Source organism: Pleurodeles waltl, chromosome 3_1 (assembly GCF_031143425.1).
Source record: "Pleurodeles waltl isolate 20211129_DDA chromosome 3_1, aPleWal1.hap1.20221129, whole genome shotgun sequence".
NCBI classification, from domain to species: domain Eukaryota; kingdom Metazoa; phylum Chordata; class Amphibia; order Caudata; family Salamandridae; genus Pleurodeles; species Pleurodeles waltl.
This window is the reverse complement of record NC_090440.1, coordinates 1,611,700,297-1,611,713,314: the sequence shown is the minus strand read 5'-3', so window position 1 is coordinate 1,611,713,314 and position 13,018 is coordinate 1,611,700,297. Positions and strand designations below refer to the sequence as shown.

General features: G+C 41.9%; 1 protein-coding gene across 1 annotated transcript in view; it reads left to right on the top strand.

Moving 5' to 3' along the window:
* TTC21B (tetratricopeptide repeat domain 21B) overlaps positions 1 to 13,018 on the top strand; it is a 489,309-nt gene that overhangs the window by 330,683 nt on the left and 145,608 nt on the right. The window contains exon 20 of the mRNA XM_069225262.1: positions 7,672 to 7,860. Coding sequence (XP_069081363.1) covers positions 7,672 to 7,860 — 189 coding nt within the window. The remainder of the gene's footprint in view (positions 1 to 7,671; positions 7,861 to 13,018) is intronic.

Below are 13,018 nucleotides of genomic sequence, written 5' to 3'. Positions count from 1 at the left end.
TCTAATTCAATTGTGAAAGTAGATTTTTTTACTAACTTTTATAAAGAGTAATTTTTAAATACTGCTTAGAAAAAACGAATTTGCCTCTGAGTCTTACTCTGGATGAATACACATTCCTATTTGGGAGACAAAGACCCTGCTCTCATGGGATGACGACTTGGGCTCTTGGTTCTCGAAGGCAGGTGTATTGTCAGCAGTTCGCCACTTAATAGGGACTAACCTTTTTTTGGAGGGGGGGCTACATGAAAAGTTGTTGGAACAAAGAATGGCTTGGACACATTACTTAATGATGCCAAATGCGGGTGGAAGAGACTGCTCCCATTCATTCAACCAAGGAAATAAGTGTTGATTCAAGCTAGCATGGCTGATACCCCGGAACCGGTCCCACGAAGCTGGTTTCTGGTCCTGAGCGGACATGGCTTGGCACTTCGGGCTCGACTGCTCCCATGGGGAGTAGGGTCAAGACTGATTTGCAAATGGCTGGGTCGAAACTGGGGTGGCGTGGTGGGCAAAAACATTATGTATTAAACTCAGATCTTTGTGACTTGGGGTGAATGTTTGCATTGTTCGGCATCTTCTGTTCTTTTTGGTTTCGTCTCCCTAAGTGGGAAGGGTACACCTAGATGTGAGTCCTGTGCTCACTGCACCACTGGATTCAAGGTAGCCTGGCTGATGAGGGATGATACCCCGAAACTGGTCCCAGGATGCTTGTTTCCGGTCTAGGGAGGACTTGGCATGGCAGTTTGGGCTGGACTGTTCTCATGGGAGCAGGATTCAGACTGATTTGCAGATGGCTGGGGAGAAAAACAATGGATTACACCCAAATCTTTGTCACCAGGGGTGAATGTTTGCATTGTTCAGCATTCCATCCATCATCTGTTCTTTTTGCTTTTGAAGATAAGGCAGCTGTGACGCAGCTAGAGTACTGGGTGCTGGGATGGAGACAAATAAACACGTGGATACATGTGTGTGTGCACACGGGTACAGCGTGAATGTGAGAGACCGCAGTCGTGCGCAGCCTAGTAGCCGGCCTGTGGCAGTTTTAAACTGCAAATTTGACCTGTCAAAATACCCCTTTCAACAGGTCTAAACCTGCCTTTTAAATATTAATAAGCCACCCATATGTAGGCTTTATTGGCCATAAAGCCATAAAAAATAGGGTGCAGATACCTTTAACGAAGGGCTTGTAGAAATTAATGTTGAGCATGTTCTTACTGTGAAATATCCCCCAAAACGATTTCCACTTTAACTAGGCTGGTTGCTTTCATAGGGAATCATTGGACAGGATTGTTACATTTTTTAAATCCTAAATTGATATTGGTAGCTCGAATTTAAATTTTGGCCTTATTTTAGTCATAATCATTTTAATTATAACATTTTCCTATTTATCTTAAAACTGTGACTTTCAATTTTATTATGTTTTGTGTGACATTCTATACGGTTTGTACTGCTTAAATACTTTACACATTGCCTTTGATTGACGCCTGACTGTTCTGTGTCACGTTGCCAGTGATTGAGCATAGGTTTATTTTATTTAATTGGCAGATGCTGGACTTATCGTTTTTGGTGGACACTTGTGCATCCCATCTATTAATCCACTTTCCTACTGAGCCATGCTGTACACTAGTTTGCTTAAGGCCTTGCTTCGCACTAAAGAGAAAGGGATAGTACCCTTTATCCCTGGTTCCCTTTCCAAACCTTCTATCTCTGTGTTGCTTCGGGAGGTCCATAGGTTTGATGGTCCTGTGTTACAATTTGGTTACTCTGGTTGGGACTACAAAGGATTCAAATATCAGTTGTAGACCTTGTCTGTTGGTGGGTTTCCCTTTCCCTCCTTTGGATTTGTAGATGTCTGCAATGAGTTGCCTCAATGTTCATTGCCACTGGCCTCATGTATTCTAAACCATACAGTGGTCATATTTCAAAACAGCGAGCAGGGGGGGCACCAGATCTGCTACCTATTAATTCAGCTTCATAACTTGGTGCCATCTTTGAGGCAAGTGGCTTTCCGAAGTTCATCTTTCAGGGATTTTCCGTCACCCAAGTAGACTTTTTGAATGAACATAGGTCCACAGCATAACATTGGATTTTACTCAATCTGGTTTCCCTTTTCCAGTTCAGACATTGACATCTAATCTTATTCAGGGGCAACAGTAGAGTTGCTCTTTTAGCAATGTCTTTTGACAAAGAGTGTGTGACACTCGCATTGTGTTTCTCCTGAAATTGCTAAGGGTAACACTTTATATTTGCCCCACCCTCTCCTTGATTCTCAGATCAATCAATATAAAGTTTTAGTCATCTAAAACCATAACCAACTATTGCAAGAAGTGAAGAGAAAAATACAGCATAACTAATCACACGATTCACCCTGCACCCTACATGCATATTCCATTGATCCATAACATCTTTAAAAATATAATTTTCTGAAGTAAAAAGTTCCACTACCCCACTTAGACCCTCCCAGTATTATAAAAACAAAAATAAGAACACTAAAAATAACAAGGCGTCTTACCAAAGGCACAAAGTACTAAATGGGTCAGGATAGAGGAGAGCAATAAACCAGCTAAAAAGGCAATCCTTTAGAAACCTGTCCTTTCCATGATGATAAACGGACATCCCACATTTTTAAGCAGTAAAACTGTCATACCAAAATGGAGAAAGAGCTAAATGGGTCAGGATAGAGGACGGCAATAACTCAGCTAAAAGAGGCAATCCTCCAGCAAACCGTCCCTTTCAAGATGGTAAACAAGCACCCTACTTTTTTAAAGAAAAGGCCAATACGAAATTGCAGGCACAGTCCTAGAGGATCCATAAAAAAACAGGAGGATCAACATACATGACATTTTTGCAAGATTAAAGCACAACCGAATAATGGCCATGTAGAGAAATACCTAGTTTTAGGAGTTTAGGAAAGAAAAAGGCTGTCATAAAAGAGAAACAAAATTGGGGAAGCTAGGGGAACTAAGCCAAAGCAACAGACTCGGTCAAGGAAAGTGCAAAATTCATTCTATATGGCTTAAAACTCTCCCTATAACTCTTCCCTGGGAACCTGTGCATGGTCTTTTTCTGCAAGCTTGCATAGCTGAAATGTTTTTTTTTCGCAGGACTGCCAATTTCTTACCACTTTGTAGTGTAGTTAAGGGTTGGGAATGACCCTAGTCACAGGACCATATATTTACTTTTGATTTGTATTAAATAGCAGGCCCCCAAGTACGGTTGCTCCTACATATCTGTGTAGAAATTTAGCACCCACCACCTGTGGCCCAGTTTGCAATATCCCTTTTGTCCTCCAAATGACTTGTCTTCTGAATGCATTTATTCACTGCTTTTTTAAATACAGCTTGACTTTTTTACAACAGCCATAGCTCCCCAAGGCCCAGGTTTTCAATGGATTCCTCAAAGTATGTCTTAAAACGTGCCTTTCCTTTCTGCATATTTAATTCCACCCAAACGTAGTATTCCAAGGTTTCATTTGTGGCAGTCCAAATCTCATGGCAAAATTTAAGAAAAACTCCCCTTCTGACCAGAGTTTGTTTTGCCAGGGCAAACTCGAGCCTTATTTGTGGTGGGGAGACTGATCTCAGTAGGTGGAAGACACAGTTGTACGTCCTCATTGGGAGATTCTTCAGGAGGTTTGCATCCTGCCCAAGCATCAATTCGCTTCCATAAGATATTGTTGGTAAAAATGTCCATTTAACCATGACTGAGTGGACTCAAGGAGTGGCCTCATAATCCTTTGGAGAGGGCTGTGCTTGCAAAGATCAGGACTGTAGCTTTTTCCTTGATACTTTCATTCTTGGGGCAAAGGAAACCCGTGAGTCCAGCCCGAATCTGAGATAGTTATAGGTGGCTACTTCTTCTATAGGCATTCCGTTGAGCAACTACTTGCCCTGCTTGGTGATATTCTGCCAAAGTGAGATCACTTTGGCCTTGTTGATGTTAATTTCAAAGAGATTGGCCACTGTGTACTCTGTGAACTTGTTGATCAATCTTTGCAGAACACATGTTTTGCTCAACAGTAATAGGTCATCCATGTAAAAGATGGTTGATATGGATCAACCTCCCAAGCTGGGGGCATAAGAGGCCACTTTGTCAAAGTCAGTGGAAAGATCAGAGATGTACAGATTGAACAAGAGTGGTGCAGGAACACACCCCTGTTTCAGTCCCATTGATGGTGGTACTTCACTTGACAGTTGCTTTCCATCCCATACGTTAATCTTAATCCATGTCTAGGTACATAGCATTCTGATGGCCACCAGTAAGTTTTGTAGGATGCCCCAACTTTCTAGTTTCTCCCACAACTTTCCACACAGTACACAGTCAAAGGCTGCCTTGAAATCCACAAAGCCGCGGTATAAGTGCGAACTGTAGTTACATGCTCTCTCCATTAGTAGCTCAACTGTCATTAAGTTTGTGAGTGTGCCTTGTTTTTTCATGAACCCTGTTTGATTCAAGGGGATTCTTCCTGATTTTTTTGCCCAGTCGGAGAGGTCATTCAACAGTAGAGATTAGAAATATTTTAGTTCAACCTCAAGCAAAGCAATGAGGTGGTAGCTGTTTGACAAAGATGCTTTGTCACCTTTAAAGATGTGGTGGATTACTGAGCCTTGCCAGTTCTCTGGGATGATACCTGATTGCAGGATGTTATTGAATATTGTTGCCAGGTACGTTTCCCAAACTCATATACTGAGTTTTAGCTTGGCTTGTGGAACGCCATTAGGGCCTAGAGCGGAGCGGGACCCCTCTATTACGCTGATGATTGGTTCAGTTGAACAGTTTAAAACCTCAGGATTGTAGGGGGCAGCACTTTCCATAGGATTTTCTGACGTCATGGCTTCCAAGGTTTCCCCACTTCCTAGGTTTGGGGGAAAAAAAAAAAGTGAGCTTTAAGATAATCCACCCAAACCACCCTACTGATTTTTGCAGCCTGTGGGCTTTTTTTCTGGATTAATTCATGATCCTCCTAAACCTTCCTGGATCACTGCTCTTGGAAGCTCACAAGAGCTTTGTCCAAAAATTCTCATCCCTGCTCTTTTTAATGACCATACCTCTCCTTTGAGTCTTTCATTCCTCCCTCAGCTTTGTGATTAGCAGGCAGTTTTGTGGACCCTATTTATCACAGAGTTGTGTAAATCCTAGATTTGATAAGGTGTACATTTCTGGGCAGTCAGATTGTCCTGTTTCTGTGAATATTCATACTGTTCTGCTAATGTTTGGCCGTGTACATTACCAATATTTGATCCATGAAGGATACCCAAGCTCTTACTAGAGCTGGCTTTTTCTTGAAGGCAGCTTCCAGAACTTCTAGGGATGTATCAACTAATCCTTGGATATTATCAGAGTCCCACCTGAAGCGCATCAGGTTTTCTGTGGTTGGCTGTTCAAGAAGATCTCTTGCAGGGAGTAGTCTGTCAGGCTTGGCCCTTATCTAAACATTTTTGGGGCTGATGATCGCCTTTGGTGTGGTTATCAATCCTAAAATCTATAATGTTGTTATACACACAGGCATTCACCATAGTATAATCTATGTATGAGACTGTGTTAGCCAAGGCCATTGTCCAGATCAGTGGAATGTAACGCTAGAACCTCCCATTCAGGATTACCAGCCCTGCATGCTCACTGTCTCTTAGCATTCTCATTCTTGCATCACAGGAGATTCTTCTTGCATCTTTCAATGCTGCGTCTGGTGGTTGGAAAAGATTGAGATTAACGTCTCTTTAAACTGGAGACTTTCATGCCTCTGGGGTAGATGTAAATATTAGATGAGACACCACTTGATGGGACCAACCTTCCAGGAGTAGTGACAGTATTCAAGACTCTTGCCTATCCAGATTTTTTACATTCACTGAAGTACTTGAACTGATGTAGACTGATAGGGCACCTTTTGCCCTTCCATATTTATTTGATTTTTGGACATGAATCCAATATTCCACGAACCCAATGAGCAGAATGTGTATCAAGGCCCATGTCTCCTGTAGGGCTATAATTAGTTCTTCAATATTGTATCAACTCCACATCCTCCATCTTTGCTGCAAGGCCACCTCACATTCCAGGAGCATACTCGAAATTTGCCACATTCAGTCACTGAATTAGCAGAGATTACTAAGCATCAGTCTGCCCTTCACACCTGATAGGGCCAAGGGGAGCCAGCTCCAATTAGCTGACTCTTCCTGCCTTACAGTTGTTCTTTGCATCTTAGTGGGTGGATCAGCTTTGATTTTGATGGTTAGCCCCTGCTTCCCTCATTCTCAGGTTATTTGTCAAATTAAGAGACGGTCACCCCTGGTCCCACAAGATTCTGGTGGCACCTATATGTCCAGACTGATGTTGGTTCTCAAGATTGACCCATCTAGCAGCAGTGCCCTCTGTCAGTTGTCTAGCCGAGTGCACCTTCTTTCAGAAACAGAGCTACTTGAATATGTATTTGCAACACTGTTTGCTTGAATCACTGGACTCTTTGAGGATCCCTGAGCTATTCTCATGGGCTGAGATAAATAATACTTTTTTAATGTTTCTAATAATTTCTACGTTTCCATTCATGTAACAGAGTATTTAAGTAGGTTGGTTACTACTTGGTTAGGTAATGTGCAGAATATTTGGTTTACTTGCTAGGCTTCCTGCAAAACTTTGGAAAGATTAGGATACAAGACCTCAGGAGTCAAATACAATACCAGTGAGATATCTTATGTTGGTGCCAAAGGTCACAAACCAGCAAATCTTTGTACCTACCTTTCTCTTGTTGTCTCACTAATCTACTGTGGGCCAACCATCATAAATGTTGAGATGATAAATCGACATAAAGTACTATCAGAGAAGGCAGCAGTGGGGATGGGTGGCTAGCTGAAGAGCCACTTTGGTAGTGCTATTAAATCCACTGGTTGCACAGAGCCCAGGCTTCCCAGACACTAGAAGGTCACGTTCTATCATGCTTTTCTTGACAAGCACTCATTGCTCTTTATTAGACTCAAAATGACACCAGAATGAGTATGGATTAATGCAAATGTAACAAAGTATTCATGAAATATGAGGTATAGAGTATAAAACTACACATGAACAGGGTCCAACTGAGTGTCCAACATACCATGATGGGTAAACCCCTTAGAAATAGCCCCACCTTGGGACTGGGGCAGGAAGAAGTGAAATGTGATTAAATGATCAAACTAGAATCATCATAAATACAGGTACTAATACTAAATTCATCATAAACAAGTGGCACATAAGCTTGCTGCACCATGTATGCACTTGTGGGGAGAGAAGTGGGAAGGATCATTCTTTGGAAGGCTTTTGAAGTATGGGAAGCAAGACTCCTGAACAATCTGTCACTAGTACTTAAGGTACAGTCCCCATATGTCATCAAAGATCAACAGTTAATTATTCAGCTTGTCCATTAAGCACGGATAGATTGCCATTTGCGTCATAGCGTTGGACTGCTCTTTTTGGGTTTGTGACCTTGGACAATATCCATTGCCTGAGGATGCAGATTTTAGCCACTGCAAGCACTGAGTCTTCATATTCCTTCTTGCAGGACATTTGAATAGTTCCAATGAAACGACATTGTGGAAGAATTTACATTGTTTACAAGTCTAGTTCCTAACTGTGTTGTTCGTGATGCTGTATTTTAAATTACTGTCCTCCTATTGTACCAGCGTCAACAGTATGAATTTCTTACAGGCTCGAGAGCTGCAAGCCAGGGTGCTCAAGCGTGCTCAGATGGAGCAGCCCGATACGGTTCCTACGCAGAAACAATTAGCAGCTGAAATTTGTGCTGAGATAGCCAAGCATTCCACAGCACAAAGAGACTATGAGAAAGCAATTAAATTTTACAAAGAGGCGCTTGTTTATTGTGAAACAGACAACAAGGTAAGTCACTTGTTGTGGTATATGCATGTGTACTTTTATTTTTATCTTCAGATGTGACTTTAGAATGTATCTGTTAGAAATGGGGTCTTTGGTTGACAGTCAGGTTACCCCCTGTTCAAGCAAGGACCCTCACTCTAGTCAGGGTAAAAGAGAATCACCCTCAGCTAACCCCTGCTTACCCCCTTGGTAGCTTGGCAGAGCAGTAGGCTTAACTTCAGAGCGCTAGGTGTAAAGTATTTGTACCAACACACACAGTAACTTAATGAAAACACTACAAAATGACACAACACCGGTTTAGACAAATAGGAAATATTTATCTAAACAAAACAAGACCAAAACGACAAAAATCCGACATACACAAGTCAAGTTATGAATTTTTTAAGATTAAACTCAAAAATAGCGCTTGGAAACAAAAAATGCTTTGAGGCGATGTTAACACGGCGTCGTGACGGAGTCGTTCCCAACAAGCCGACACCAGCGGCGCCGGACACGGAGTCATGTAGACCCCCAAGTACAGTACCTTTGGTGAAAACAAGCCGATGCGCGAAGTCGGGGATCGCGGCGTCTGAGCGAAACGTTAAATCCGTGCACTTCGAGCGGCGTCGGTCACGACGTGGTGCGGCGACTTCCACGGAGTCGCGGACTTCAGCGGGGCTGCTGCGGCATCGGGCCTGCGAAGAGCGTCACGTTCCAGCGAAGGTCACGGCGTCGGGTGCAGGCGGCGTTACCAGATTCAGCAGCGGCGTCGGTCCGGAGTCATCCGAAGTAGATTTCCTTGGATTTCCACCAGCTTTCCTTTCAAGGGCCCAGGAACTGGATAGGGCACCACTTGTCAGAGCAGGAGTCTCTCCAGAGATTCCAGGTGCTGGCAGAGAGAAGTCTTTGCTGTCCCTGAGACTTCAAACAACAGGAGGCAAGCTCTAACTCAAGCCCTTGAAGATTTCTTCACAAGATGGAAGGCACACAAAGTCCAGTCTTTGCCCTCTTACTCTGGCAGAAGCAGCACTGCAGGAAAGCTCCACAAAGCACAGTCACAGGCAGGGCAGCACTTCTTCCTCAGCTATCAGCTCTTCTCCAGGCAGAGGTTCCTCTTGGTTCCAGAAGTGTTTCTAAAGTCTGTAGATTGTGGTGCCCTTCTTATACCCATTTTAGTCTTTGAAGTCACCTTTCTTCAAAGGGGACTCACACCTACTTGTGAAATCCTGCCTTGCCCAGGCAAGGCCTCAGACACACACCAGGGGGTTGGAGTCTGCATTGTCAGAGGCAGGCACAGTCCTTTCAGAGGAGAGTGACCACTCCACCCCTCCCTCCTAGCAGAGATGGCTAATCAGGAAATGCAGGTTACACCCCAGCTCCCTTTGTGTCACTGTCTAGTGTGAGATGAAAAACAACCCAACTGTCAAACTGACCCAGACAGGGAATCCACAAACAAGGCAGAGTCACAGAATGGTTTAAGCAAGAAAATGCTCACTTTCTAAAAGTGGCATTTTCAAACGCACAATCTCAAAATCAACTTTACTAAAAGATGTATTTTTAAATTGTGAGTTCAGGGACCCCAAACTCCACATGTCCATCTACTCTCTAGGGTAATCTACGCTTTAATCATATTTAAAGGTAGCCCCCATATTATCCTATGAGAGAGACAGGCCTTGCAACAGTGAAAAACGAAGTTGGCAGTATTTCACTGTCTGGACATATAAACCACATTACTATATGTCCTACCTTATCCATACACTGCACCCTGCCCTTGGGGTTACCTAGGGCCTACCTTAGGGGTGCCTTACATGTAAGAAAAGGGAAGGTTTAGGCCTGGCAAGTGGGTACACTTGCCAAGTCGAATTTACAGTGTAAAAATACACACAGAGACACTGCAGTGGCAGGTCTGAGACATGATTACAGGGTTACTTGTGCGGGTGGCACAACCAGTGCTGCAGGCCCCCTAGTAACATTTGATTTACAGGCCCTGGGCATCTCTAGTGCACTTTACTAGGGACTTAACAGTAAAACAAATATGCCAATCATGGAGAACCAATTACGTACACATTTTAAACAGGAGCACTTGCACTTTAGCACTGGTTAGCAGTGGTAAAGTGCCCAGAGTAACAAAAACTGTAAAATCAGAGTCCATCATACATCAACAACCTGGGGAACAGAGGCAAAATGTTAAGGGGGCCCACGCCAAGGATGAAACGTCTAACAGTATCCTATAGTACTAGTGTGAATTCAACTTAGACAAATTGGCCGCCAGGGATTTGCATTCTTTATAAATGTTTTTCCATTCAGCTGGTGTACAATGCGTTTAGTTTTTTCTTGTTCGTTTTGGGATACAGAGCATAGGCATAGCAGCACCAGAATGTTGGAAATGAATCCTCCTGCTACAAAGGTTCTTCAGTAAAAGTCTATCCCTCTGGTTCTGTGAATGGTTAGTAGGCATCTAAATAAACGATGGCCATGAGTGTGACTGGTGCAGCAAACACTCTGCTGGAGATGGTACTTAGACTGGTGAAAGTATTTTTCCATCATTTCATCTTGATCATATTTAGTACTATACTATTTGTGCTAGTCCAGCAGGGTCCTGGAATACATATCAGAAAGTTGAAATGTTAATTAAAAAAAATAAAACCAAAAATGTTTTTCATTGCTTAAAACACAAAGGTAAAACATATTGAGGCAGAAATTGGTTAGAAAGTGTGACGAGTTTTCTATTAAAGATATAATTCCTCAGCTTAAACAGTCCTTTGCATCAAACCAATCTCCTCAGTTCTTTTTTTTTTTTCCACGCCTTAGAAGAGGACCCGGGAATGTTTATTTTAGTTTTAAACCATGTTGTATAATCCAGCCACTGACATTTCTCGTTTGTTGGATTTTCAGGGCATATTTGTTTCTTCAATGAAACATATATATTTTTTTGTAATCTACAAAACCTTTTGATCAAAACTTCATGTTGGCACTATATAAGCTTTTAAGCACACAAAAAATGCACGCAATTCCAACACAATTCAATCTTTTATGAGAGCATTTCGTAATCTTTGGGCGCCAAGTTCAGTTATTTTTGTATAATGTATGAAGAAGCGCTGTTGAATATTGGGTTTCCTAAAACCAAATGTTAGTATTTTCAAAAATAAGTTTAGTATATGAAGCAAATTGCTATCCAAACTATCGTAATTTTTGTGATTCTGATTGGCAGTTTGTTTAGGTTAAATATAAATTCATAAATGACATGTCATATTCAGCATGTTTGGTCTTTCTTCCTTTCCCATATACTCTGAGACCGGAATCAAATCCAGGTTCCTAATGCAAGCGACCTGGTGTTTCTAAGACTTTTACTTATTGGTTGTGGTTTACTTTGATGACATCTGTTACTGATTGTGACTCCACACATGATTCTTTGTATGTAGCACCTCACAGATAAGTAGAAATTTCAGTCACTGTTGTTGCATGTATGACAGATTTTACACAACAAGATCAAATGGATCATTGAATATGATTGCCTTTATATGCTGTTGGTTTGTTTATCAAATTTCTCTTGGTACTAACAGTACATATGTGGGTGGGGTGGATATGCTGCACGTGCATCACAGTTTTGTTATACTCTCTGAATTTTTATTTTTTAAATTTTTTTTAAACTGTTAGCATGCCTTCAATGTAGCAGTCTTGGACTAAATGTGGAGACTAAACAGGGGAGGAAGATTGGCACTTTATATAACTGCCCTGCTTTTCGCACCATTGTAAGAATAATGCATGCATAAGGCAAGCCTGAGAGAGGCTTTTTCTTGTAATGTATTCAGATTTTATTATAACAGGTAATTCACTATTACACAAAGCTGCCATCATGGTATTTCCAACATCACACACAGATCCTTAATGCGTACCCAGATACCGCACAATACAGCAATAAGGTCAACAGTGTTCTAATAACATTAACATTAGTGGCTGAACGTGTAAAATGGCATGAGGATTTGGTCTTAGCATTCAAACTTCACTTAATTAATATTATTGCTGTTTCCATCTACACCATGTTTTTTTGTCCAGCATAGCATTTATACCCATTTTATTCCTTGAATTCGTGGACTTGTGGATCATCTGTTGCCTCTCTGTCTATCAAAAGGGAACATAAATAGGCTCTTTGCCCCTTGGCCGTGCTGCTTGTTTCAATGAAGGCATCAGTATCTAAAGTATCATTATGTTGTATCAGATCCTGCAGGCAGTCCCTGGTTAACAGACTTGGGAGCCGCAGGACACTGTAACTAGTCTCTTAGTCATTACTAGTTATAGCGCAGTGTATGTTTGAACCACTGCTCCTATATATCCCATCAGCGCCATAGGGGTGATAGGGATGGATCACATGGTTGATTATTCTCTGGATATCTTCAGAGACAATCTGTTAGAATTGCCGCTGCAGGGCAAACCTAGACTACATGGAGGAAGTCTGCATCAGGGGTCCTACAAAACTTGCTTCTATTGTCATAGCCCAGGCCGCAGGTCTCCATAATTTTGGAGGTGTAATAAACTCTAGTAATAAGATTACTGATGAAGGATGATACCCTGAAACCGGTCACCGGATGCTTTTTTCAGGTCCAGGGAGTACTTGGCCTGGCAGTTCTGGCTGGACTGTTCCCATAGGGAACAGGATCATGTCTGATTTGCATATGGCTGGGTCCAAACTGGGGTGGCATAGTGAGCAAAAGAATTGATGGATTAAACCCAGATCTGTGACTGGGGGTGAATGTTTGATTGGTTCCGCATTCCGTCCATCATTTGTGTGTGTCTACATCTAACTAAAGCACTTCAATTTACCTTCTTTCTCTATCTGCAGCAAAAAATGAAAATGTTACCATTTAGCATCCTATTTGAAATCTGCCATGCTAATTACAATAGAATATCACTTTCACCACCCCATTGTCTGAGTTGCTGGCTGGCTAACACAGTTCCCCCCCAAAAAGACAAAAGACAGCCACGGAGGAGTTAACAAGAGAAATAAACTAGAAGGGGCACCCAGCATATCAAGAGTGTTCCAACAGTTATAGTGTAATAAGGATGTTAAGTGGACCTGAATTATTGTCATAATTGCAATAACGAGAGGTTCATAAAACATATACAATCATCATGTAAACCCAATAAAAACCATTATCAGAAATAAACGTAGAATAAATTAGAC